General features: G+C 36.8%; 1 protein-coding gene across 4 annotated transcripts in view; it reads left to right on the top strand.

Moving 5' to 3' along the window:
- The window catches only part of NCKAP5 (NCK associated protein 5), a 350,456-nt gene that overhangs the window by 295,575 nt on the left and 28,559 nt on the right, over positions 1 to 26,322 (top strand). For 3 of the 4 annotated variants that reach the window (XM_039382174.1, XM_039382176.1, XM_027723607.2), the window contains exons 14-17: positions 2,120 to 2,198; positions 21,498 to 21,812; positions 23,979 to 24,115; positions 26,166 to 26,295. In XM_039382174.1, the coding sequence (XP_039238108.1) occupies positions 2,120 to 2,198; positions 21,498 to 21,812; positions 23,979 to 24,115; positions 26,166 to 26,295 (661 nt within the window). Of the gene's footprint in view, positions 1 to 2,119; positions 2,199 to 21,497; positions 21,813 to 23,978; positions 24,116 to 26,165; positions 26,296 to 26,322 lie in introns of those variants that run through there. The other variant, XM_039382179.1, reaches the window with a different exon arrangement.

Below are 26,322 nucleotides of genomic sequence, written 5' to 3'. Positions count from 1 at the left end.
AAATTCAAAGTCCATGCATCTTATTACTATCATTTCCAGTTATTCTTTGGTGTCTGCTCAGTTTGAAGCAGATTGCAAAGGACTGGGAGATAGATAGCTGTGACTGAAAACAGTTGCATGCAGTAGAAAGGCCTGTTGTGCATTTTTTTGCTCATAAAAAGACAAAATTAATGATTTTGGAGAAAAAAGCGTAAATCTTTTGAAAAGCCCTAAACTAGGAAGATTTCTTTTATTTTTTTGAACAATGCAAAGTGCATTCAGTCGTACAGTTCAGTGTGGAAGGTGCTGTATTTCAAAATTGCATCTCAGATATATACTGCTTTAAATCCTGGCCAGAACATTTTTAACATTAATTTTTCTAGCAAGTTTTTCCTTTAAAACCTATTTAATTTTTGATGATTAAATCACTTTTCTTATGATATGCCAGGTAAAGACTTGAGGCACTATTATGCCATAACATATGCACCAATTACCTCTGATTTCTGTTCATGCAAAGAATGTTATTGCTGGACTGCCACTGAATTTATGGAAAAAGCAATGTTCCTCCAGTGGTGGCCTTGTGCATTCACCTTCAGAGGGATACACTTCCCGTTAGCGTTCATCAAAAAAGCACTTTACTCTAAAGGCCAGCCAACAGAAATACATAATACTTTAGCCTACAACAAGGATATTCCACATTCTCCAGTACTTTTTCATGTCCTTGGCTGGAGCTTTAGGTGAGAAACAATCATTTTTGTGCTGTGCTGCTTCATTTCATTTTTGTGATTTTATTACAGCCCTCTGTAATATAGAAAAGCCATGGGCTTTGCTTTGTGAGGTGGAAGCATGGCACCAAAATCAAGACACCAGGAGTTTTGTGTAGCACTCTGTGTCTGCAGTCTGTGTGTTTGGGGAGTACCCAGGGATCTATCGCAATATTGTGAAATGTCACAGCAGCAGCCAAGCACAGTCTGCAAATGTGAGAAACTGCTCTACCCGAAATTTGATGCCAAATGATAACTTGCCTCCTCATTTTCCATAGCCTGAAGAGCATCATTTCAGAAGACAAAAAAAGATGTAATCAAATCTGTAGGATTAAAATATTGTAAATGCACTTTTATAAATCTAGAGAGCAAGTCTTTCATGTCTTCCTTAGGCTGGTCATAGGAGGTCAATAGGGCTACTTGTGTAAGCCGGACAAGCAGAATATATGCTATGATCAAAGATATGTCATGCAAATTATGATAAATTCTACTGGTTTAGATTACAGAACATATTTAATGTTATTGCAAATGTGCTGTAAGTAGCTTAAAACAGCAGAGAGTGATTAGCAAATAATTTAAGATCTCTGAGGTATTGAAAGTTATTGTTTTCCATAGTGCTGGCTTTCCCCTTCTCATCACCCTGAAAGTATCTCTGTTCCTGTTTGATTTATGTAGCATGGCAGAAAAATATGTCTCTGGATCTGAATTATGGCCTCTGATGGCATGTAATGGAGGGGGATTTCACTATATGCTAGGGAGACACTCAGATTATCTGTACACTTGGGAAATAGGAGTGCAGAAGAACAGAACAAAAATACATCTTCATCTGAAAAACTAGACTATCTAGGGGATTTGAATAGCACAAACTTAAATATCACATACAGGCTCTTAGAGTGCACTGCATTCTTAAATGAAGTTTTTCTCTCTGTTTAGCTAAAAAATGCTTTTAAACAGAGGTGGAAATAAAAATGCTGAAGTTCAGTGTTTGCAAACTAAAGAGATACCATACCACATATCAAGTTCACTTTTTTTTTAAAATCTGAAACATGTCATTTCCAGAGAGAAGCAAAAGATCAGGAGAACTGAGGTTTTTTGGTGGGTTTTTGTTTGTTTGTTTGTTTTTTAATGTAGGAAAAGACCTTTTCTTCTGAAGAATTGCATTTTGCAAGGGTATTTTTGATGGCTGCATATTGCGACTTTGAATGAAATTAAAGTTGCTATACTCAGATATCATTCATAGAATGGGACAGTTTATGTACTTCCACTCATAGCTGCCCTGTAACTTTGGTTTATTTCTGAAAAATATTCTGTAGTTATTGTGAAGCAACATAAACAGTCACAGATGTTCTTCACTTTTGTTGTTGCACTATGTACAGGCTAAAGTAGTCACAGAAAACCTGCAAGAAGAAGAGGAGGACACCATGACAAGGACTACATGTCAGAGTCATGTGATAGGTACAAAATTATATTTTACACTGCATTTTATTGCTGTCAGTTCTTGGAAAAAGGCATGTTTAATTCTCATTACTTTATTTGTTTGCCCACTAATGTCAGCTTTAGCCTTCATTTAGCTCTGTTACTGGATAGCCATATTTCACCAACTGTGTAACATGAGTACATACCATTGCCATTGTGGATCGATGCAATGCTTGAATGCTTGCCAGAAGGGCCTTGGAGTCTGGTTATGAAAGATCATTTCAGCCTCTAAAATTAGTGGGTGACACATAGTGGCTTAATTAGAGGGTTGGCATGGTACTTTCAGTGGGAGTAATACTGATATACTCTAAGTCTGTCATCTGGCCCTGAATTAGTAAAAATCCGATTAAAATTCTGAATAGCAGAGTAATCACTGTGATAAATTGATCTGAAGGAGTAGCAAACAGGTGTCTGTTCAGAAGGACTTAAAGCTGTTACTGAAAATAAGGTTGCCTTTTCTCTAAACTTTTCAGAAGGGTGGCACCATCCACCCTGCTTCGTGATTGGCATGTGCTAATTTTTAATCTCAGGACATGTGAAAATATCTAATGGGCAATGGAGGACAAAACAGAAGTCTATTTGAGGTTTTTGTTAGAGCAGTATGTCATCAATATAAAGAAGTGACTGAACAGAAAAGATTCTCCTTTAGCAAGTTCCCTTCCTAGACAGAGACTGCAGCAATAGTTAAAATCAAATTCCATGGTTTCAGGACACTCTTAAGTGATTTTTCTAGCCAGAATCTCATTCATTTCACAAATACTGTCAACCCCGCAAATGAGGCTGTACAGATGTATCATGTTGAAACACATTTCTCTTTGGAATATTAGGAAAATGTTTGCATGCTTTATTGACTTGTACATCCTTTCCAGTCCCAAATTCAGCCAAATAAACTCTGGCTGTCTTGCCTGAAGGAAAGATCCCTAAAGTCTTCCCTCTCTATGAACCCAACCATAATCTGGCTCCATTACAGCAACTAAATAACAAGAACTTTGAACATCACAGTGTAAGACTCTGAGGGGATTCTGTGAGTTGGTAGGCACTAGCCCTGAAAATAGAAATATGTGCTTCTCACTCTGTAAATAAAGAATTTACTTTCTGTTATTAGACATTGACCAGCAGATATTAACTCACTTAAAATGGTTCAGAATTATTTTTCCTCATACTGAAATAATTATTTTGCCTCCATCAAATTGTCAAAACTTTAATTTTGAATTACATGAAATGTTTCCATTTAATTTTTTGATCTAGATACTGAAAATTAAAATCAACTATTTGCAGCCGGTTTTTTTCTTAAAATATTTTGGTGCTTCCTTGTGGTACATCAGTGTAATTGGTGGTTGTGGCTGAGACCAAGCTGCTATATATTTTGATACTTAACTTTGTAATATGTCATGTAACAGGTCCCTTTTGAGGGTGTTAATATTTTGGCCCTCCCACAGGCACCAAATCTGAGTTTCTGATGGGGCACAGTGGTTATGAAATAGGTTGGTTGTCATTCCCCAAAATGAGACTTCAGTTGTGCCTTGGGTTCACAAGGCTCTCTGTTAGCTGGGAAAGGTCATCCCTGTGGACAGCCTTCCTGTCCACCAAAATCTTTTTTTCCAAAGAAAATAAATAGCTTTTTCTTCACCTTTTTAAGGGCTGATGACATGGATAAAGTGACAGGTATCTCTGTGGCCCAGACCTATACAAGTCCACAGTAAGCAGTGCTACAGAGAAGCCAGGCAGTGCTGCCTTTAGGAAATTCCTATAATTCCTACGAAGACCTTTCCATTCATATAATTTAGCTGAATTTTACCAGTTGCAAAAGCATCTTCTTCTCTCTACACAATGCCATTTCTTAAATGCTCAGCACAGGATGGCCAGCTACCCCTATTCTGCCTTGTCAATCCATCTAGAATAACTCAATGAGTTTGAGGATCTAGTTGGTAATGGGAAACATTATGTGCGATAGGTGGTATTGGCACAGTAGAAATAATAGAAGTCTAAGCAAATTTATTAACATTTTAACAATGAATCCTAATGCAGAATGTGCCAGTCAGTACTTATTTCAGTAGGACAAGCCCAAGCCGACAAAATTAGAAACATGGATCTGAGTGTACCTCCTGAATACTCCTGTATCAGTATCATGCTGTGTTTAATTTCACTCTCATCAGGCTAGGTTTTATCTTGCGTTGGTATTTTTGCTACTGTATATCTGTATTGTTCTTTTTGGATAGCGAGCATTTCCAGATCTTGTTCAGATTCTTTTAAAATTCCTTGATAGAGGTTCTGGCATTTTTCTGATACAAAGGTTTTCATAGAAAGATACTGATTATTTTTACTGCTGAAAATCTTTACAGCTTTCAGAAACATTCATTTGGAACATTTACCCCTTCGGCTTGCCATTTTTAGTCAAAAGCATACACAAGGAAGAACTTTTGAAGATTATAAAGAACTTGTTGGTGTGGAGGATTACCTGAGATGTAAAAGATCCAAATTTGGCTTTCTTTGTTATCAGCTTCTGATCTTCTGTTCTCAGAAGGAAAAGGGAATAATACAGGAAGGATGGCTCTGTAAATGCTGTACCTCACTGCTGTCAGGCACATGACAATGAGCCAGGTCCTTAGTCTGATCAAAGGGGTCAGTTCATGTCTTGGTGGAGGCTTTTGGTCAGTTGTTTTTGTGCAACAATTTCACAGTGTTGGAGGTTCTTCCAGAACAGGAACTTCTTAGAAATCTTGAAAATTTCAGTGGGCTGTAAATTAATTTCTAACTGGATTTGTCATCATCATAAACAGTTGTTTTATAGAATCATAGAGTCATCATAGAATGGTTTGGGTTGGAAGGGACCTTTAATATAATTTTGTTCCAACCCCCCTGCCATTAACAGGGATGCCTTCCACTAGACCAGGTTGCTCCAAGCCCCATCCAACCTGGCCTTGAACACCTCCAGGGATGGGGCAGCCACAGCTTCTCTGGGCAACCTGTGCCAGTGCCTCATCACCCTTAAAGAATTTCTTTCTAATATCTACTCTAAATCTACCCTCCATCAGGTCAAGGCCATTCTCCCTTGTTTTAAGAAAACAAAGTTCACTTTGGGTTTTTAGCTGTTCTTTAATGAGTTTATTCTACTGGGTTTGTTCAAAACTGTTAACAAACTTAGAGCTGAACAAATTTATAACAAAACAGTCTTCTAGGTTGGTATCATGTAAGACAATGCTGGTTCATCATGTTCTAATAATGAAATATTTCTGGGTGTGTTAACTGGAAAATGTGTAAAATTGCAGTTCCTAGGGTTTTAATGTGTTGTCAGTTGTTGATCTAAACAAATGTAAGTATTTTGCTGATTTTTTTGATTTGCTAAATTGAAAGAAAGCAAGAATGCCTATTTATATATAATTTCCCTCCTCATATACCTGTATCTCAGGAACATATGAACATTTCTATGTGAAGCAGTCATTTATATTGTGCTATACTGTACTTCAACATATATTTAAAACATTTTGAAAGTTTTAAAAAATATGTTACACTCTGGATACCTTTGCTGTACTATCAGCGAGGAAGTCAAATGCAGCTCTGGCAGCACAGATGCTACCAGTGCTCCCACCCCCACAGACAGCAGACCTAGGAATCCATGAGGAGTGTCACTTTCAGGATCATTCATCTTCAGAGCTCTTTTCTCAAGCCCTTTGCAGTAAAGTAGTTGGGTTTTGAAAGAGGGATGATGTGGAAAATGCTGAAGTACCTAGTAAGGGGAAGGACATAATAAAAGGGTTGACTTTCCCTTCATTTCTTGAGACTCCCCAGCTCAGACAGGTACAGCAGGGTCTCCAAATATTCCTATATATAAAATTCTTGTATTAAATATAAAGATGATGCGTCAAGCTCCTGACAGTATTGTTCCCATGTAAACATAAAAAAGCCTTTATTTTACAAAGGAAAAGAATTCTGTTTCCTTCAAGACACTGCAAGTGTAATTGTTTGTCTTGAATTTTCCTATTGTCACAAAGGCCAAAAAACTCACAAGACAGTTACAGATGACACATAGAGAATGTAATAATTGGACATCTTGAGAAGAATAAAGCATTTGTTAAAAAGTTCAGTGCTTCATTTTTCAAGTACTGTTTCAAATTAGCAGCTACTCCTAGAAAAGTATGATTGCATAATTATAATGCATTAAGAGTTTTCATTGATAAACAGCTTCAAGGAAAAAGACAAAAATCCACGGCACAAGCAAACAAATGCTAATTACTGAAGAATTCATTCTTGCAGACAACTTCACATGGGAATACTATGGTATGCAATAAGAGTATTTTTGGATAGACACAAATTAATAGGTTATTTTCTTTCTGGTAATATATCTCTAATGAACAGGAAATTTAGTCATAATTAATCATATCATTTTTCAGTGTTGATATGAACCTATACTGAGGCTGAAGTGAAAGACTGAACGTGCCATTTTCTCAGACATCAACACTTAGGTGATTTACCAAACCCCATGTTTGGAAGCTGCATGATGATAATTTTTCTGGGTTCAGTTTCTTTTCTCTTTGTTACCCCATATGGGTGACAAATGCTCTAGAGGAGCAAGTCAGCATGGAATATGCTTTTTGCTAATGATATGCTTAAGCTTCACACAAAACGTAATCTCAGCATAAGGCTGATGAGAAGTGTCTGAGAAGGTTTCAAGTCTATTCTTAAATTCATACTCAGGTTTCAATACAAAGAGTATTTTTTGTCACAGATATTTCTATGTGTGAATATGATTATTCACCATAGTGGATTTCCAGCAGTCATTCCATCCTTAGCAACCTAAGTGAATCAAACAAACTCTTCTGGTCTAAAGCACTGAAATTCAGGGAGTACATGAAAGCATGGATAGTTTATCTAAAGGAATTGTTTTATTGAACTGGAATGATTTTGGTTTCAAATGTTATATTTAATATGTCACTGATTGAGCTAAAAGGGTAGATTCATTGTTTAATAAAAGCCTGTTGAGTTTTGACATCAAGGGCGCCACTGCAAGTAGTTTTTGTCCTCAAAATGACATCACTGGTAAAAATAAAATGTATTTTAACAATCTGAATAAACCATCAGTTTGCTTGAGCTTTGTACACTAGAGAGCAAACATTGATAACATGATAATTGGTAGTAGCGATCCAAAATACATCTGGGTACTGCCTACTGAAGTTGTGTGGGGAGTTAATTCCCTGAGGCAGGCTGGGGTTAGAATCCACAGTAGAAGGATTCACAGTTCTTGGAAAGAAATTACATAATTGATCCCTGATGTAACTGCATTGACCTCTGTTGTTTGTTTGGAGAATTTCAACTGAAATTCAGAGATGGGCAAAGGTTGTGAAGATAAATGTAGTCAGAATTTTTGAAACTTTGAAGAAAGACTTGAGACTAATTTTTGTCAACTTTCCATTAGAGGTCCAGGTCAGTTGCTAAAAATTGATTCATCCAACATTAAATGGAAAACTTGTAGATAATACAGAGAAAATGCCTGCAGAGACTTAAAAGTGTTTTAAAAGTCTCTAGCTAGATAGAGGGTTGAGCTTCCACACTATCAAAGCAACATTAAAAGTGCATTGTAGACTTTGCTGCTTTGTGCTAGAACAAAAACACACACTGAGGTCAAGGGATTCTTTTGTATCTCTGCTGTAGCCCATCGCTCAATTCCATTAAAGTTCTTGATAATCATCTGCCTTAAGGCAGGCTTTATCATCTTTCTTTCTGCTTTCCAAGAACAACCTTATAGAAGGGGTTTGCAGTGTAATTTAAAGGCAATCTGGTCAGAAAAAAAGGAGAAACTTTTTCTTTTTTTTAAGAAACTTTTGGGAGACTTGTCTTCTTTAGAGAGCATTTAGTTGAATCCCTCAGATGCCCAACGGTCCAAAAAGGAAGTGTTGTTGGTGTTTTATATGTTGCACTGCATTGTAAAATCCACCCTTTAAGCTCTATGTGCAGCAAAGTGATCAAACTACATTTTCAGTAGAAGCCAGGAATGTCCTTCACAGCAAGTTTTATAGGTACGCTGCTAGCTACTTGGTAGCAATTTTACAGATATACTGATAGCAAATGTAGGACATGTAATATGTTGTAGATGTAAGTAGGTTTGACTTAAAATGAAATGTCAGCATTACAATTATTTGTATCGAGGTATCAAATATTAAATATGATAGCCCTGGCTTTATATTGTGATATTGTTTTATTTAGCACCCACTAGCCATACTATGAAATTATATATATATGAAATAAAAAGGCACACTTCATGAGGAGAGTTTTCTATGAGGGGTAGACCTGCATTCTTTCTAATGTCCCAGATAAATATGTTTGTCTCTGATTCCTCTTTCCTTTCTGGTTCTTATGTATGTTTTTCCCACAAATATACACATTTACTGCCAAGTGGTGGTCACTCTTTACTGCTTGTGCAACACCCCAGTATTGCCTCATTATCTGGGCCACCATACAGAGCCTACCTTTTTGTTTCCATACCCATAACCATTTCTAATCAACACTTTCTTTGCTCCAGTGTTGTCTGCCCTTTTTTCTCTTGGTTTCTTCCTGAAATCTAGATCTGAGGAACACTGGAACTGAGAAAGTAGGTTTCAGATTTCATTTTTGAAAGTGCAATTTAATGTACATACTCACAGTGCTCAGATATACAGATTATCCAGTGTCCTATTCCAAAGCTTGATGAAAACAATAGCAGTTTATCTACTTGTTTAAATAAGCTTGCACCAAGCTTCCAGTAAGGGAAAAACACCAAACACCCCACCTCTGCTGAACTAAAGACTTGGTTTTATACACCATTATGTAAACTGCTAAAACTTTGGGTGTTCTTACTAGTGTATTAAGTAAACAGCTGTTGAATTCATGTTTTCTCATTCTTGGGGAATGGAAATAGATATGAAGGAAACGAGCCTGATTAATGTGGTAAATACATTAAGTTTGACATGCATCATCCTAAAACGTCCATTAAGTCTGACATACTTGAGCAAACACATTTACATTAAGGAACCCTCAAAACCTGGAGACAGATTAGGTCTGTAATGAATTACTGAGATAAACGTAACAGGATAAGTGACAGAGGAAAGATGGTGAACAAATTGAACTGTATTACTGCCTGTGCATTCAGTAAAGAGAGGTGATCCTTATCACTGTGGAGAGGCAAAAGGATAATCCAGAAGTTACTTAAATGCCCAGCAAATCTTTGGATGCCTCTAATGCATTTAATGAAGAACAATATTCAACTGATAAAATGTCTTCTGACCGCAAAATAAATCTTCTCTTGTCATGAAGTCTCAATGCCTGAGAAAACAACTTATCACTGTCAGTGTTAATTCCTTTCATCAAGCCATTGGTAGAAGTTGAGAAGAACCATTTAGCAATCATCTTATCACCGATATAGCAGTTGAATTATTCATTTACACACGATCAGATAAAGGAAAAATGTTTGCTATATCTTCCCCATCACCACCCAGCAAAGCTGTGGAGTACCTAGAAGTCTCTACATGTGAGGTTACTGTCTGTAAAAGTCATCAAGGAAAACCAGTTATCACTGAATCTGTTTCCAATCTGGGTTTGTTCCTATTTCAAATCTGCAAAATGTTATGTTTTGATACAAGGTTTGATAAGGTATTAGATTTTTCATTAGTCCCCTATATGAGCAATGGTACAAGTACGCATAAATTTGTTTGGATATCAGTAACAAAGCCATTTTCTAAAGCCCTGTGTGCATGTAGAAGCTGAGAGGTAGGTGTTAGATCTGTAGGTGCTGGCTGTATTGCTCAGTAAGCCTGATTCCTAGGCTAGAGCCTTGAAATGAGAGTTACAAGGAGCAGGCAGCTTAAAAACATAACTTGCTATATCTAACCATCTTGGATGTTAATACAAAGGATTAGGTTCCCAATTGCAAAAACAATGATGAATTAATAAATTGTAAAATAAACCACTGGCCTCTAGCCAGGATCCAAACTTATTCAGAAAAAAAACCAAAACAAAACAAAAAAGGCTCAAACCAAGATCACAATCTCCTTATGTATCATGGTCTCACTGTCCTCAGAATACTTGAGACAGGAGGTGTGTGTGAAAGCACACAAACCGAACTGATCTCAGCTGGGTAAAAAGCAGTTACATTTGTACTTTGACTTAACAAAATACCTCAGTCATTTCCTCTAACTTTATGCCACTTGATGCCTTCATGTAATATCCCCAAAGCATTTACATTTTCGATTTCATGCAGTTATCAAGCGCTCTTCTTCCCCTTTTGTACTTCAAAATCTGCATTTTCTGATCCTTCAACATGATTGAAATGACCTGTGTCTGGTTTGCTCACTTTTCTGAACCAGAGTAGCTAAAATGAGCCATCACTGAGGGGAAATCTTGTTTAATAACTAGTAGGCATTGCAAGAACAACTGACTGGGTTGTATGTAGAAACATACCTGTAGGTTGGAAGTCCTCCTGCTCAGACACTTCATCAGAATGGAGATACCTGAAACAGGAATGGCATTATGTGAGTTTGGGCCACTAGAAATGGGATGAATACTGTCTGCTGTACTGTGTTCTTGACTCATTTGGCATTTGGACATTTCCGCAGGGTTTAATTTTGAAACGATTGTCTGGAGGAGCCTATGATAATAGAGTGAAACTTTCTGTGTATTTTTCTAGTTGATACTTACTTTCCAGGAAGATGATGGAGAGCCTTGCCAATGTGAATAATAAGAAACTAACATCCATTAATGTCTTCTAATTTGTGTCAGCTTACCTTCTTCACAGTCTGGCAAAGACAAATCATTTCTTTATACTTTAAAGATAGTGCACATAGCATTTGTCTAATTGCCAATTCTTCTGTAGCACTGCTGCAGCCTACTGTCTAGCTTCTCTTCCTTCTGTGGGGAGAATTAATATTTTGGATCAACACTTCCTTATTAGCCACAATGATTAGCTGCTAATTTCCTTCTTTGTCATTACATTTATTCATCCAGAAATACCAAATTTTATCACTAGAATGAGAAGTGTGGCTCTTTATGCATTATATATAGGATACAGTCTAATTATTATTCAAGATACTGAAAATCTGCTGGTCTCATTCAGGCTTAAAATGTCAATTAAACAGGATGGCCGGGTTCTTTGACTCTGAAGTTAATGCTTCTGTGTCGATTTACACTACTTTACAGTCTAACCCAATCTATATTCATTTTTATCACTCAAATCTGGACTGTGCCTGATCATCATACCTATTACAGGGTAGTACATGCCAGTATTCTCTATAACAGCATGAGTTGTTCTATTTGAAACTTTCCTACTTTTACATGTATTTTGCTTCTGGCTAGGGCCATCCGTAGATGTGTGTATGAAGCTTCACTCATGCATTTCCCATTAACTAATTCATACACCTGAAGTCCAACTGAGCAAACTGAAAATCATTTTGATTGAGGGTGTGTTGAGTTATTTTAAACGTGTTTCATCTGTGCTCATGTGGACTTTGTGCTCCTTTTCTACAATGATACCTAGGATAAGCTTTATGAAAAATAAAAATAAAAATTTCACCTGTATTATCAATTATGTTTGAGCTGGCATATGCCTTTCCAGATTTTCAGTCTGAGGACAGGATGCCTATTCCTATTTTTTTTTGCTGTTTTTAATTGAATTTGAGGAGCTTTGATTCATGTCTTCAGTCTGAGACCTGAGTTGTTGACATTTGATTATGCAATTAGCCATCATAGCAGATCACAGAAAAACAGACTCTTCAAAAAAATCGCTGTAAGAGAGAAATAATACCTATAGAATTAGTGCATAGCTTTTAATACTAGCTGAACTCAATTACTCACTGTTTGGACAATTCACTGTTAGGAAAAAGAAATCAACCAATATATTCATAGTGACTAATTTCTCTACTTCCTATCTTTAACAGGCACAGAGGTGCAGTATTTTGTTTCAAAATGGTCATTCTAATGGTGTTTTTGTAACACCATGTAACATGGCAGACTTTTTTTTTTGCAAATAGTAGATTTTCTGAAAAAAAATCTCTGTTCATTCTTCTGGCTTTAAATCATGATGGTATCTTACTAACTCCTGCTTGTATGCAGTTGGTTTCACAGTGATTCAGCTGGTTTGGAGGAGCTGAGCTTGAACTTGGGTACCAAAGTGGAAGGATTATAGTACACCTAAAAGTTACTCAAGGCTCTCTGCACTCACTCTGTTAATGAGTTTTCACATCATTAATTAAGAAATAAAATCAGTCTGTTTCAGGTGTGCGTGTATATTTTTAAGTGTTTGTTAGCTTTAAGTAAAGCCATGTGCAGAGCAGAAATAAAAATAAATTATTTAAAGCTTCATTTAATATTCAGGTGCCTTTAATTTCAACATTTTTTGTACTAACAAACAAAAAGCAGTGATGTTAAAAAATAAATATAGTATGTTCTCTCATGCATTTGCAAAACCCAGAGCTTCCTATGCACTTAGAAATGGGTCCATGTTTACCAGAGACAGCATTTGTGCTTAAAGCACAATCCCTAAGTCCTATCTGTTGGGAATAGAAAATCAAAGAAAGTATCTCCATAGGAGTGAAAGTAAACTCCAATTTATAAGAGAGTTGCTTAAGAGCAAGTAAATTAGTGCTTCTATCCTGCTATCCTTAAATGCTTCCAACGCACTAGTCAGTGAACAGAAACCCTCAGTGGAACAGCCAAATGCTCCCTTGGGCACTGTGTGTTGCCCATGTTTCTGAGATGCTACATGCGACCTCTTCACTCTCGCGGTCTAATGCAGTTATTCTTAAAATAAACCAGCTGCCTCTAATAATATTAGCAAAAAACACAGTCTTAATGCTTCTTGTAAGTATTTTTCAGCTTGCTATTAATTCCTGAACAACATCCAAAAAAGCTAAAAGTATCTCTACACAAGCATTATTCATTGAAGAGATTACATGTTGGTTATACAGTGCCTGCCAAACATCTATGTACTTTATCCTCAGGATAGCAGTGTGATTAGCTCTGTGTTTTAATATGAAGAACTGGGGCATGAAGAGAGAAAGATAAAGGCCTGTGGTTACAAGGAAAAGGCATGGCTGAGGAAGCCCTTAGCACCTGGGTAAATAATAAACCATCCTTTCTTGGGCTTTGCTACTCGTAAGTAGAATTCCTGAGAGCTGGGATATGTCTTTTTTGTTAGAGAACCGCAGATGAAGGGAAGCATCCACTCATGCCTTGAATGAGCAATCCCCAGTAAGATGTTCCTGAGACAGTGTGCAATTGTTGGCTAGCAACCTTTACATTTCAGAGTACTAAGGGAAACAGAAGGCTTCACTCAGTGAAAAAAACCTGGGAAAGCCACGTTTCTGCATTGCGGCAGACCTGTTACTTACCTTGGATTCACACCTTGCTTCAGATGTGAGGAATTCTCTTTCTTCTCAGCTGTTCCTCATCTGTAACTTTCTTAAAGATAGTTGCAAAGCTGTAAGGCTGATTGGCAAGTGCAGATGTAAAACCAAAGGGGGACATAGAGCCAAAAAAGAATGGGGATAGCTCCCCAGAGTATTTCTAGGCTGGCCTCATTGACAGCTAGGCTGCAGCTGCACCTCGTTTAATTACATTTTATACAGAGCTTAAAGTTGCTCTTCACATGATGTATAGGTCTCAATATATCTTTTCTAGTAGGACTAAAATTGTATCTATTTCTAATATCCTGCCTCCTGAGAACAGTGAGTAGATTTTTAGGAAGAAAGTATAACAGCGTAATACAGAGAGATCATTCCAGACATCATTGGTTGTGAGAGTTCCCCAACTGGAAAAGTACATGTAGACCTTTGTATTTAATAGACACTGAGACCTGCAGTAGAAAATTCCAAGTTCCTTTTCTAGCTCATTTTGTTCTCTGTAACAACCCTATTCCACACAGTTTGCCACCATTACAAGCATGCAGAGAACAGATCTAAATGCCTGGAGGAGGATGGGAAGCACTTGTTAAAAAAAAAAGTCCATAGATAACTCCTAAATTGGAGTACAAGATCATTAGTGCTCACTAATAATTAAAACTAATCTTCTGACTTACTATTAGAAATTTATTTTAAGGTGGGACTGGAATTAAAATGAGGCAGCAATTTTCTGTTTCAACTCAGAAAATACATTCCAGAGATGGGATTGTGGTAATGGAAAACTGTGAAGGCAACTGACAAAGTATTGGATAAGTGACATATTGAAGTTTGTGGGTTTTGAAAAAAAAAGCGTGACTGGGAAGAAAATAGAACACTGAATAAGTTTGTAAAGTCTGTATTTATTTTATTATTAGTTTTATAAATAGGTATAAATTGTAATTCCAGATTCAAGCAGCCATGAATGAAGTTCATCTGTAGATCCATCATTTGAAAATACACAGTACAATTCTCTGCCCATTTACCCTTCCTTAGTATACATTAGAAATAATCCCATGTCACAAGTACAATGCCCATGGGAGCATAGGGCTGTGAAAACTTGGGTCTTTTCTAGTTTTACCTAGGATAGCCTTTGAGGTTTTTTAGTTCTACAAACTGGTTATATCTCAGATCCAGATAGAAAACAGTAATGCACTCATCTTTGACTAATTGGATCAAATTATAGTGTAAACCCAGAAGGATTAATCTACTTAAAATTGACATTGATTTGGCAGGAATACATTCATTTTTTTGTGGTTGTTTTAGCATTGCAGATGAAGAGAAGGATGTGCAAATAAAGAGATCTGTTTTACCATCTGTAGTTTAAGTTCTTCCTGCCAATGCCACATGTAGCTTAAAGATGTTTATTAACTTTTAAAAGAATTTTACAGGGCCCTATTTACATTTGAAATATTTTTCTGAAAAATAGAAAAATTATTAATTTTTAATTTGGCATGTTTCAAAATACTAGAAAAAACTATGCTCCCTTTCTGTTTCAGAAGAAAACAATTACGTTATCTTGTTCCCTGTGTCAGCTTAGTAGAAAGTCTTGAACTTTGTAATGCAAAGAAAGTTAGAATTTCTTAGAATTTGTATATTCTGCTACTGATGGGAATTACATCCTTTCACTTTTATTGTTGTAGATACTCCTTGAAGAAAGCCCATTCAGTGTTATGTACCTCTCAAAACCTTTCAAGGCTTGAGTCTGTACTGAAAACAGCTTGCTGGAAATTTCCTAGTGAAACTGTTCTTGATACAGTGCTATTTTTGACTGATATTTTTTTCCTGAAAATGTCTGCTTTCTAGGGAAAATTCTGGTGGTTACTTTAGGCTTCAGCTGAAATTCGTGTCAATCATGTACAGTTTTGTAGGCCAAAACTTGAAAATTTATGTGAGGAATATCTCAAACCAGCTGTAGTGGTGAGCACAGGGGAGGATTCCACATTTTTCATGAAGTGGGATGCTTCTTTGAAAGAAAATATGTCCCTGTGCTATGAGTATTATACATAGAAAGCCTTATGGAAGCAGAACTACCTGTAATCTTTTTGGCCTAAAATACACTTGTCCTCTTTGTTGCTTTTTATTCTTAATGTTAAGATAGATTGGCCATCAAAATTAAGTAACATAAGCACTTCTGTCACTTTGCCAGCTTCAAATAGAAGCTGTGAGTTTGTGTGGCATTTGAAGTAGAAATCATATCTGTTTGCAGTAGTTGCATCTGGTATCCATCAGTATGTTTCATTAGCAGCATCCTGGTTCTACCTGACGGGAAATGGTTGAGGTTATTGAGCTGCTTCTGGAAATCTCGACCACTCAAGCAGCACTGAAAGGCAGCTGCCTTCTGTCAGTCATGGCACAAGTGGGTAGAGAGGCAAAACTGCACTTAAAACATGATAGGGCCTGTAATTATTTCTTCTCAGGACCTGTAAGTCCTTCCCTGTGTGCCACCATCCAGAAATGTCTCCTCTTATTGTGTTTAATTCAAAATGGGTGAATTGCCTGACCATTTTGAATGATATTATGTATGCACAGGTATTGATGCCTCATTTTAGCTCTGTGGGTAAAACTGGATCTTGTGGTTTCCATAAAGATTTTTATGGATGATTCAAAAATCATAATAAAACTCACATATTTTTTTAACTAGATGGTCAAAATAACCATGAGTTATTTTATAGGCTTCTTAACCGTATGTAGAGAAGGACTGGTATGTGATTTGTGAAGAAACTAAGCATCTGTGAAACTCATTTAAGATACAACATAAAAAGACTTTATTAGAATGTGAATCTTTACTTTACCTGAGGAAGCATTATGAAACACTCTCCAGTTATTCAGTTAAAGGTTTGTTTGCAATAACATGTGGCATTATATCCCCCTTAGCAAAAGCATCTTTTCACATTATTGAAGAAAAGCGTATTCAGAAGCTGTATTTAAAGGTACATCATCACCTTATGTCTTCTATTTTATGACATTCATGAAATCTCTTGGATGTGTGCTAGGACTCAACATAGGTTCAACATTAGAAAGACTTACATGTCCCTAATCGAAATGAGGGACGGATTTTGCTCCATTGTTTATTTTGAGTAATACCCTATTTTGCAGCCAGTGGTGTAGAGCTCAGCCTGAGGGAGGTTGGACCCGCATTCCTTGTTTTGTGCTGGAAGCAATTCCCTTCATTGTAGCTGTTCTATGTTTTCTTTGTTTTTTGTGTGGGTTTTTTTTTCCAAATTGACTTTCCTTTCACGTGCATTATATATAAAGAGGAACAGAGAAGGGGGCTGTATAACAGCATAAAGCAGCGTGGTACCAGCTCAGACTGAGAGCTCCTCTTGCCCTCACAGAGACTAATACCGATGCTTCTGAAGGAACACAAAAGCAAGGTCAGTGCTCGGCTTCTCTGGGTATCCTCTTCCAGTCTCCAGTGATTTGCACCCAGGATGGTTTCTGAGCTAGAGGTGATGTGCTTTTGGTAGCTTCATGGCAATTGTTTCAGAAGAAGTAAACAAAAGTTGAAGAATAATTAGGTTTAATGATCTGATGATGGCATTTAAGATGCATTTTTAAATAATCTATGCTCTGGAGAATGCTTTAAGATACTTTAATGAACTCCAAGTTGTCAGTTCTTGACAGTGGGCTATGTTTACTTCTAACTATTTAATTTTTGTATTTCAGAAGAAAAATGTAAAAAACCCACAGAAGGAGCTGCTATTGTTATTTTCCCCAGTGATGATCTCATTTTTAGAATTCCTGATACCTACCAGCCTGAGTGTATGTCCCTTTTCTATTCTCTTCTTGTCCAGACCCTCAGAATGGTGCACAGTTTTCACAGATTCTTTCCATTCCATCTAATTTGGGTGCTGACCCCATGTTGAAGAAGCCATGGTGGTCTGCTGATACCAGAAAACATTGGCAAAGCACCAGTGATAATGCAATGTACCAAAGCCTGTCCAGATGTAAAACTACCATGTCCAGCTGATGTAGGGCATGAACTGTATGATCATCTTGCCTGTAAAAATATTAAATCTGAAAGTTACTGAGAAGGAGGGAGCTCAGCAAACTTTCAAAAAACTTTCTATGCAGTGTTAACTCCTTTTGTTGAGAAGCTTCTCAACATTAAAGGTCTTCCTCAAATTGTCCACAGAGCTCTTAGCAATGGCCTGTCATCAAAAGATTTCCATGTGTTTAGGAGTTTTCTTGATCTCCAAAAAATTTCTGTAAATTCTTTCTTATTTCTGTTTTCAGTTCTGGAAATCTTCCTCTACAAGAGGACTTCCAGGGGCCTCATTTTTGGCCCAGACTCAAGTCCACATGATGGGAGAGAGAGAAGGGGCTGTTTCAGTATTTCAAACTTTTGATTCTAGTCTGATTTTTCAGTGAAATGGCTGATAGTGAGTCTGTCTGTGTCCACTATGAAAACTAAGTAGCATTCTGTGAGCTTCTTTCTTTCCTGGCAAAGAAAGAGGAGCAAAAAAAATCAGAAACAGGCAAGGAATTTGGCTGGTATGCCAGGAAGACTTTGCAAGCAAATGTAATTAAGCTCATATATAACTCTTTTCAGGCTTTAATGTTTTGCAGAATCATTTTTCATCTATTGAGTAGTACTGTCACAGCATCAGAGATTTAACTTTTACATATTTTCATTATGTAGTCTTGTGCAGCTCTCACTGATAACAGTCATTTGAAGTGTCAGTGCTGCTGATGAAATCAGATGGGCCATGAAGATGTTTGAAAGCCATCACTGAGATGTATAACATATTTTTTTTATTTTGCAGTTGCTTCATAAAAGTTTAAAAACAACACAAGATAATGTATATTCATTCATTCAATAATACAAATTGTTATAAAAGATACTTTTTTATTTGTATTATATTGCTTTAGGGATGAATTAGTTACGTTCACTAGTGAAAAATTAACATCCACAAAGAATTTGGTGGTGTACTCTGGATTTAGGACTAAGTTTTTGAGGATAGTTCAACATATCTGAGTCACAGAATTCTTCAAAAATCTGTCTTTAAGTGTCACAATAGGAGCTGCTCAGTATCGAGCAGTTTGAAAGGCAGGCCCTTTTGTGGTTTTTCAAAACTAAAAATTAGTGAGCTGTTTTAAAAATCTGTTTTCCACCTGGTGTATTGCCTTTATCATGGATAAAGTCTCTATGAAGGAAGACCATAATCGATTAAAACTATTTTTCCTTTTAATTAAATGTGATACTGCTGGTGTACTCCTACATCACTCTCCCAATTATTCTGAAAACAGCAGGAGATTGTATTTTCTTGGAAGTGTAGCCCTCAGTATTCATTTCTCTTGATTTTATGCAGTTGCTTTCATGGTTCCTTCCTAGATCTACACGAGGTAACAGTGGGCAAGACAAGTCCTTATGTCATTTTAAGAAATATGACCTCAGAAGAAAAAATAGTTTTCATCTTCCAGTTCTCCCTGAGCAAAAGCTGTAGCTTTCCTGTTTGATATACATTTTGATCCTACTTAATTTTCCTGTAATAATTAGGAGGGAATGACTTTTTAGTTTCTCAGAGAATGCTCAGAAAGGAAACAACACTACAAGATCCTTCAAAGTCCCTGTGAAATGGGTTACAAAATCAGGTCCTACATTAACCATACAGATGTAGATGGGAGACTCTTCAGACTTTTATTTTCAGGAAGTTCTTTTTTCTGTGGTGCTTCCAATTTACTCCATGTCTCTGCTGAAGAGCTTCTGCCTCTCCAACATAACCAGTCTTGCACAAATATCTTTCTTCTGGCCAAGAGGCAACTAACAGAAGTCCTTTCTTATCCTATGTTATTCTATGTTATATAATATCTATATTCCCTTATTTACTAACTCTGTCACTGACAGTCTTTAGTTGAAGCATTTCCAGTCCATGTTAAACACACTGTTTAAAATCAGTTACCTGCAGAAAATGGCAAGGGCAGACACCTAGCATGTTAACTTGCTTTTTTTCACTCTCAAGAGTAACAGTTAACCCAATCTATCTAGTATTTCACTATTCAAAAACAAAACAAAAAAATATGTCAGAGGAAGGATTGCCAAATTAAGAGACTACAGTACATGGGTTGCCTCCTTTTGGTGCATCAGAACCAAATATAATTGTTTGGGGTATTATTTACGTTTCCTGGATAATCTTCAGCAACTTCTAAAATCATTATGGCACATTAACTCAAAAATGTGATGTAAAATGTAGGTGCCATCTAGACATGGCTCCCACATCTTATCTCCTTTTACCTATGGAGAGAATTGATTGGGATGCAGTAATTTTGTGAGGGAAATCAGAGTCACTTGTTGCCCTTTTAAAAGACTGCATATCATGTTTTGCTCTTGCAGTTCAGCCAGGCCCTGTAAGATTAAGGTGCTCAATATGACTTTCAGTCCTTCTTTGATTCTGAGTGACAAGGATAAGGTAATGAGGACCACATAAACATAGGCTGCTTCGCTTTTGACAAGAACCAAGAAATATAAATAGACATTTATCTGTAAGTAGTTTCTTACTTGCTATCAAGTAAGGCCCATTAGAGATGAAGATATTTAACATAAATGACCATGGTAATGCTCTTAGTTCAAAAACAAATAGGCAAAACCCATAGAGGAGGAATATTTCCAAATTTCTGAGAGTATTAGAAACACTACGGAAGAAAAAATAATTAAAATGACTTGTCAGAGGACTGCTAACTACAACAGACTTAAATAACAAATGGACATATAAAAAAAAATCAATATCAGAAACACAGAAGATAGAGATGGAGAAGATATATGGGGTCATATTCTGCCTCTCCTGCTAGAGTACAATTGTTCACTGCAGTATATCTTTTAGCTAGTGTAGCCTTAAATTGTTCAAAGCAAAGGAAATTCCTCTACTTCCTTTGGGAGTGTCTGCCACAGACTGAAGATCTCGCTGTCAAGGGATATTTCCAGACATTTAACCCAAATTATGCTCATTTTCCAACCATTAGTGCTGAATTTCCCTCCTTGGTGTTTATAGCTCTCAGAAGGACCTTGCCATCATAGTCCCTTTGACATTGTTTGCCCATTATGCAAACAAAAGGGAAGTCTCTGGAAACCGATAGAGGGCAGGGGGTGCTGGTACATCCTAGTTGCTAGGATAGCAATGTGCAGGCATCTACACTTGCATATTTCTCTGTTCCATGGTTAATAGAGCACCTTTCCGGTAGGATGAATAAGCTGGAGGGCTATGTGGGACCACAGTGCTTCCAAACCAATTACTTTAAGGTATCTCTGACTGGCATTATGTTGGGAAGTGTACACTTACCCAAAATGGGATGTGCAGAACCAGGGCATAACAAGGAAAATACAGGCATGGCTCTTGCCATCCAAGTTTTTCAGGATGCTCTGAGAGATGGGTATCTCTGAGAAATTCTTAAATCTTAATTTTGTGTAAGAATAAATGATACATTTTGATTGCCACATTCTTGTATGAGAAGCAATTAACAAAGCATAAGTATGGGAAGGCCAAATTTCTGTGGAGTGCAGGTTTGTGTCAGAAATACAGTACACTACTCAATCCCTCATATTAGTACTCCTCAAACTTTCTGTAGGCCTTCAAACTAAATCATTTAAAAATTCAAGCTGTAATCACTGAGACATGCCTGTCTTATTCATTATCACACCATTACTCTGAAGCAAGACAATGTCAATGTTTTGGCACCTGTTGGTTGGTTTCACTGCACTTCGATGTGGTATTTCATTGTATTCAGTTAGACAGACATAGTTTAAAAAGCATACAAGTGACAGATAACAGCATACTCACAAAATGCAAAATGTTTTCCTTTCCTTGAAGCCTTCCCTTTAAAAGGCTCTTTTTTTCCACTGTCTGTAAACATCAGCAACACCTATTTCCCTGTGTCTTAGAGTCTTGCTGCCAGATGAGGACACTGGACAGTGGGATTGGAACCTTCCCCCTCCCTGACTCGGGGAACCGATCTACGGGGCGGCACATTTCTAAGCCAGAATCAACCTTGGAAACAGAAGCCCTTGCAGCATCTGAGCAAGTTCCTCCTTCAGCTTCTTCAGTAAAAGCCAAAACTCTTGAGCGAGAAGTGCCTTCAACAGCTAAGAGCCAGGAGTCTGTGGAAAGCATAATTAGTCACTCAACATCCGATCCGGCCATGACTGCCAAAGGTGTACGACCTTTTCAAAGTCGCCTTCCAAAACCAGCTTCCTCAGGTAAAATGTCAATTATACCAAAAATTACTTTATTTCTGGCCTGACGTCTGTTTTCATTAGCAGAAATCTTATAATAATGGCAATTGATAGCAGAAATGTTAAATGCAGAGCAGAAGATACTCTCTTTATGAACGCATAAGGTTAACAAGTTTGTGACCTGAGCCATATGGAAGTTTTGTTGCACATAATGCTTATCTGAGGAAGAAAAATTAGTTTAGTACTTAAATCCTTTTCTCAAGAAACAGTACTTGAAGAAAAAACATATGCCAGCCTTGGAATTTGACTTGAATAAGAATGTGGGTGTTCAGCAACATTCAGGATCAGACTTTGTGGCAAAGTACAAAGCATAGCCATGTTGTGACACAGAAAAGATATATTCATAAAGACTGGCTTTTGATACCAGATTTGAACTAAAGACTCATTTGGCCTCAATGCATAAATTCTGTCCCAATGAATATACGGCCTTGACCTCAAACAAAACTCTCGTTACTTTACTACATCACACAAATACATTTCTATATACGATCATAAAATACCTTTCTTTCACTTGTGAGCTAAGTGTGTGTTTAAGCTATACAATAAAAGCTGACAAAGGAATGAATGTACTGGCAATCCATCAAAGTTCCAGCAAATAACTTGGTATTAGTAAGTAGTTCCATTGAACTCTGTGCATTTTTTTATAAAAACATATTGACTATATAAGTTTTTGAAGTCTTTTTGAGTTATTAATATGTATGTTAATAACATTAAAAGTCACATACCATTTATAGCAGGAGAATTTTCATAGTCAGCATGACAGATACAGTACAAAACACAGTAGAAGTAATTAGTTTAATAGAGAAGAGTACTGTTTTATCTTGACCAAGTGCAATGTCACGTATTTATTGGGGTTATAGTGGTTAGCACTTTGTCAGTGTATTTGTTGCTCCTATAAAAGTAGTGAGTTTTTAACTTGCATAAATCTGTATCACTCTATAAGAGAGATTCTGTGTAATTAGCATGTAAGGTTAAATATCAAGTTTGAGCTTAGTTTAAGACCATCAAATATGTGTTCTGCTAATGAGCTGACTTATATTGAGCCTGGGAGGAAAGAAGCCTCTCTTATATGTTTCATAGGATGCATAAGAGAAGGATTCTAATTAAACATCTTAGAATTCAGTTGATTTAGCAATATTCCCAGTGCAGTATTGCAACAGTGTAATAGACTGCAAATACACACTGTATGCTTCATTGCAGACTCCCCTGTTTTTTTCAAATCAAAGCTAAATAAAATACACTTTAATACTTAGTATTTTTAAAATAACTGTACTGGTAATTAATGGTACAGCTTAGAAGGATTCAGAAGGGAAATCCTAGTTATAGATTATGTGCTACATGCTTGAATAGCCACATGTGTGACCTCAATTCAGCAGTGTGCTATAGAGTAGAGCCCATGATTAAACACTGTCATTATAACAAATTGAACAGAAGCTGCAAGCATTGAATTGCTTCATAAGAAGTCAGTAGCAGTAAGATTGTTCTGATCTTAATGCTAATATTCACTGCACCAACCTGGTAAGGTTTGTATCTTAATTAAATTGTCATAAAGAGGTGTTTAAAAAAATAGTATACATCAGATGGTGGGGTCAACTCATTCTTTACTAGAATATTTTCATTCTATTCTTCTCTCCCTTACTTTCTCATCCAAATTACAATTATCACTTTATTTCATATACACCATATATCTTCTTTGATGTTCTGATTTTGCATAGCACAAGTATAGCAAATAAAGAAGCTGGCTTTCTGCTAGAAAGGTACTTCCAATTATATTTATGTTAAAAGACTGTTCTCTGAGAACATAAAATAGCAAAGCAGATCCTACAATGCCAAGTAATTATTGATTGTTGTTTCTTTTTTGAAAGAGTGTATATTTTAAAACTAACAGAGGGATTTAAATTCATGCCTTCCTCTTCTCTGGTTAACTGGAAATGGTTTTGGATCAAATTCTGCCATTGTAGTTAGAATTATTCCAGGAAGTTAGTAAGTTGTTCCTTTGAGTAGTAGGATATTATTTGACATAATGAAAGTATCATGACTTGCCCCCAGTTTTTACTGAATTATAATTGAAACACTATCATGAAGATGCTGATGAGACCTACAATTTAAATAATGTCTCCCTTAACTCAGGAATAATTAACCTTGGAAAGCAAAGTGAACAAGAACCAAGTTCTATGACCTCTGCCTCATTAGAGCACACCGAAGAGACTGTAGAAAATAGAAAAGTTCTTCCAGAGTGGACCACCAAGAAAACTACTAAAGCAAAGGTATAAGTTAAGAAGTGGCATCTGTTAAATGAGATAGGTACTGTGGCCAATGTATAGGTATCAGAAATGGCCAATGTTTTTAACATAGTGGAAATAGTAACTAGCAATCTAACAGCTATATTCACTTTCTTAACCTTCATTTGCAATTTCATTACGTATTAATAATAATAATAATACAGCACCTAATAATAATAATACAGTACTTTGTCCTCATAGTTTACAAGCATGTTTTAATTAAAATCCTCACAGGTGTTTTTAAACAAGGAAATGGAGACCTTTTACCCTGTTTTTCTCTTACAGAAAGTTGACCTTGTTTGTTGCTTTTCATGAGATTCGGATTCATTTTTTCCCTAGGTTTTCTTGTCTGTATGGCTGTGTAGTGTGAGGGCTTGAGCAGATATGCTCTGAATGTATTTTGAATGGGAAAATATTTTTAAATGTTTCTGTGGGGTTCTGGTTAATCCTGTGATGATCTATCTGTTCCTCAATCTTTTCATGAAAACTGCAAAAAGACCAAACATGCAAATGCATACACGTGTGAAAGCTGCTGTAGCTGATTGCCAAGTTTTTCATATTCAGCAATGTCAGACTGTCAAAACCTGTGAGAAGTGCAGGGTCAGCAGGGTAGCAAAGAGAGAAAAAAACCTGAATAAAGTGGGTGTTAAGCAGGCCACCTGGCAGACTGCTGGCTAATAAACCTTACTCTACAAGAGGCTAAAGCATTTTGTTATGTAGCCTTCTTGCATGTCTGCTTTATCCATTACTTACTGAGCTGGGGCATCTCACATTTTTATGTGGCCCATGCTCTGAATACTTAGAACAGAAACAGAGAGGTAGAATTACTTGTCTTATATATGTCATTGACCAACTGGTGGTGAATCCTCTGTAGTGCAATAGTCTTGGCTTACATGCAACAACCACACAAGTATAGTCTCCACCCTGAGACAGTCTTAACTGACCACTCCCAAAACCACCTTAACACCATAGATGTGTTACTGCTAATTAGTCTATCTAAGAGTCAGAAGGTCAGCGTGGGTGTTGCTGGCATGTGAATGTGTCTAAAATCTTTTGGGACTACAGCTGACTTGCAGTCTCTAGTGCTGAGCATACATGGCTGGTATCCTCAGGTCTGGTTCCCTCTCCACAGGGATGCGAATCCTTATAAATGGATGTCTTTCTGCATCCGTTGAAATCTGCAGCATGGATGGCAAGATGTGGAAATTAATATCACTCTTTGAGAAACAGAATTAAAACCCCTTTCGAGCCACTGATAGGCAGCTGAGGTTGGGATAGTAGGGGGTATTTGAACGTGGCATTAACTCAGCAGTATCAGGCTTAGCTTCCCCCTACCCACTTTGTGGGTTTTATTGTATTGAGCTGCTGCTTCTAAAAGGTTTAAGCCTTCAGGCCTTCCATGATTAGGAGCTGTCCAGAGCTGTCAGCACTCCTCTTTACTTCCAGAAGAAAATCTTCCTGAAAAGGAAATGGCATAGGAATCATCTGGGAATTAAGGCTCTCCAATACTATAATGTAAATGCAGGACAAAGGACATGAATTTAGGAAAAAATTTAGGATTTACTGGTATAGAAAGCATGAGTGTTGCCTACTTGCCATCCTAATTGTCTCTAGAGTTGCTTGCAGTAAACCATTTGTGGTATGATAATTTTGCACGTTACAAATAGACTGTGTTTAACATACTTGAGAACTTTTAAAATTTAACTTGGTCAGTAAAAGTATGTGAAAATGTTGGTAGATTTGAAAAAAAAAAAATGTTACAGTGAAAAAAACCCAACATAAAATCTGGACTGTTTCTTGGTAGATTGACTCAGGAGACAGCAGGACAAGAATGTGTTATTTCCCCAGTGTTAGACTGATGATAACTTACTCAAAGGAGAGGTGTTTAGCTAAACTGGTAATGCAGACTTTTTCCAGTTGAACTATTCATTTATACTGCATGATGAGTATAAAATGTTCTACTCCTAGTACTATCTTCAGCATTATTTTGATATATATGCATCATCTGATTACTGTGATACCCTTATTTGCGCAGGACAAAGCTCTGAGGGTGTGCACTTACTCTGCAAGCAGCACTGACACTGAGCCAGAGCCAGAGTATGAAACAAATTATTTTAGAACTGCAGAGGAGACTTTTCTGGAGTTAACAAAGAACAACAAACGAGGTAATTGAAAATTTGTACATAAAAATG

Source organism: Pipra filicauda, unplaced genomic scaffold (genome assembly GCF_003945595.2).
Source record: "Pipra filicauda isolate LSUMZ 115617 unplaced genomic scaffold, ASM394559v2 scaffold10_size6260569_pilon, whole genome shotgun sequence".
NCBI classification, from domain to species: domain Eukaryota; kingdom Metazoa; phylum Chordata; class Aves; order Passeriformes; family Pipridae; genus Pipra; species Pipra filicauda.
This window is presented reverse-complemented; position numbering and strand designations above follow the sequence as displayed.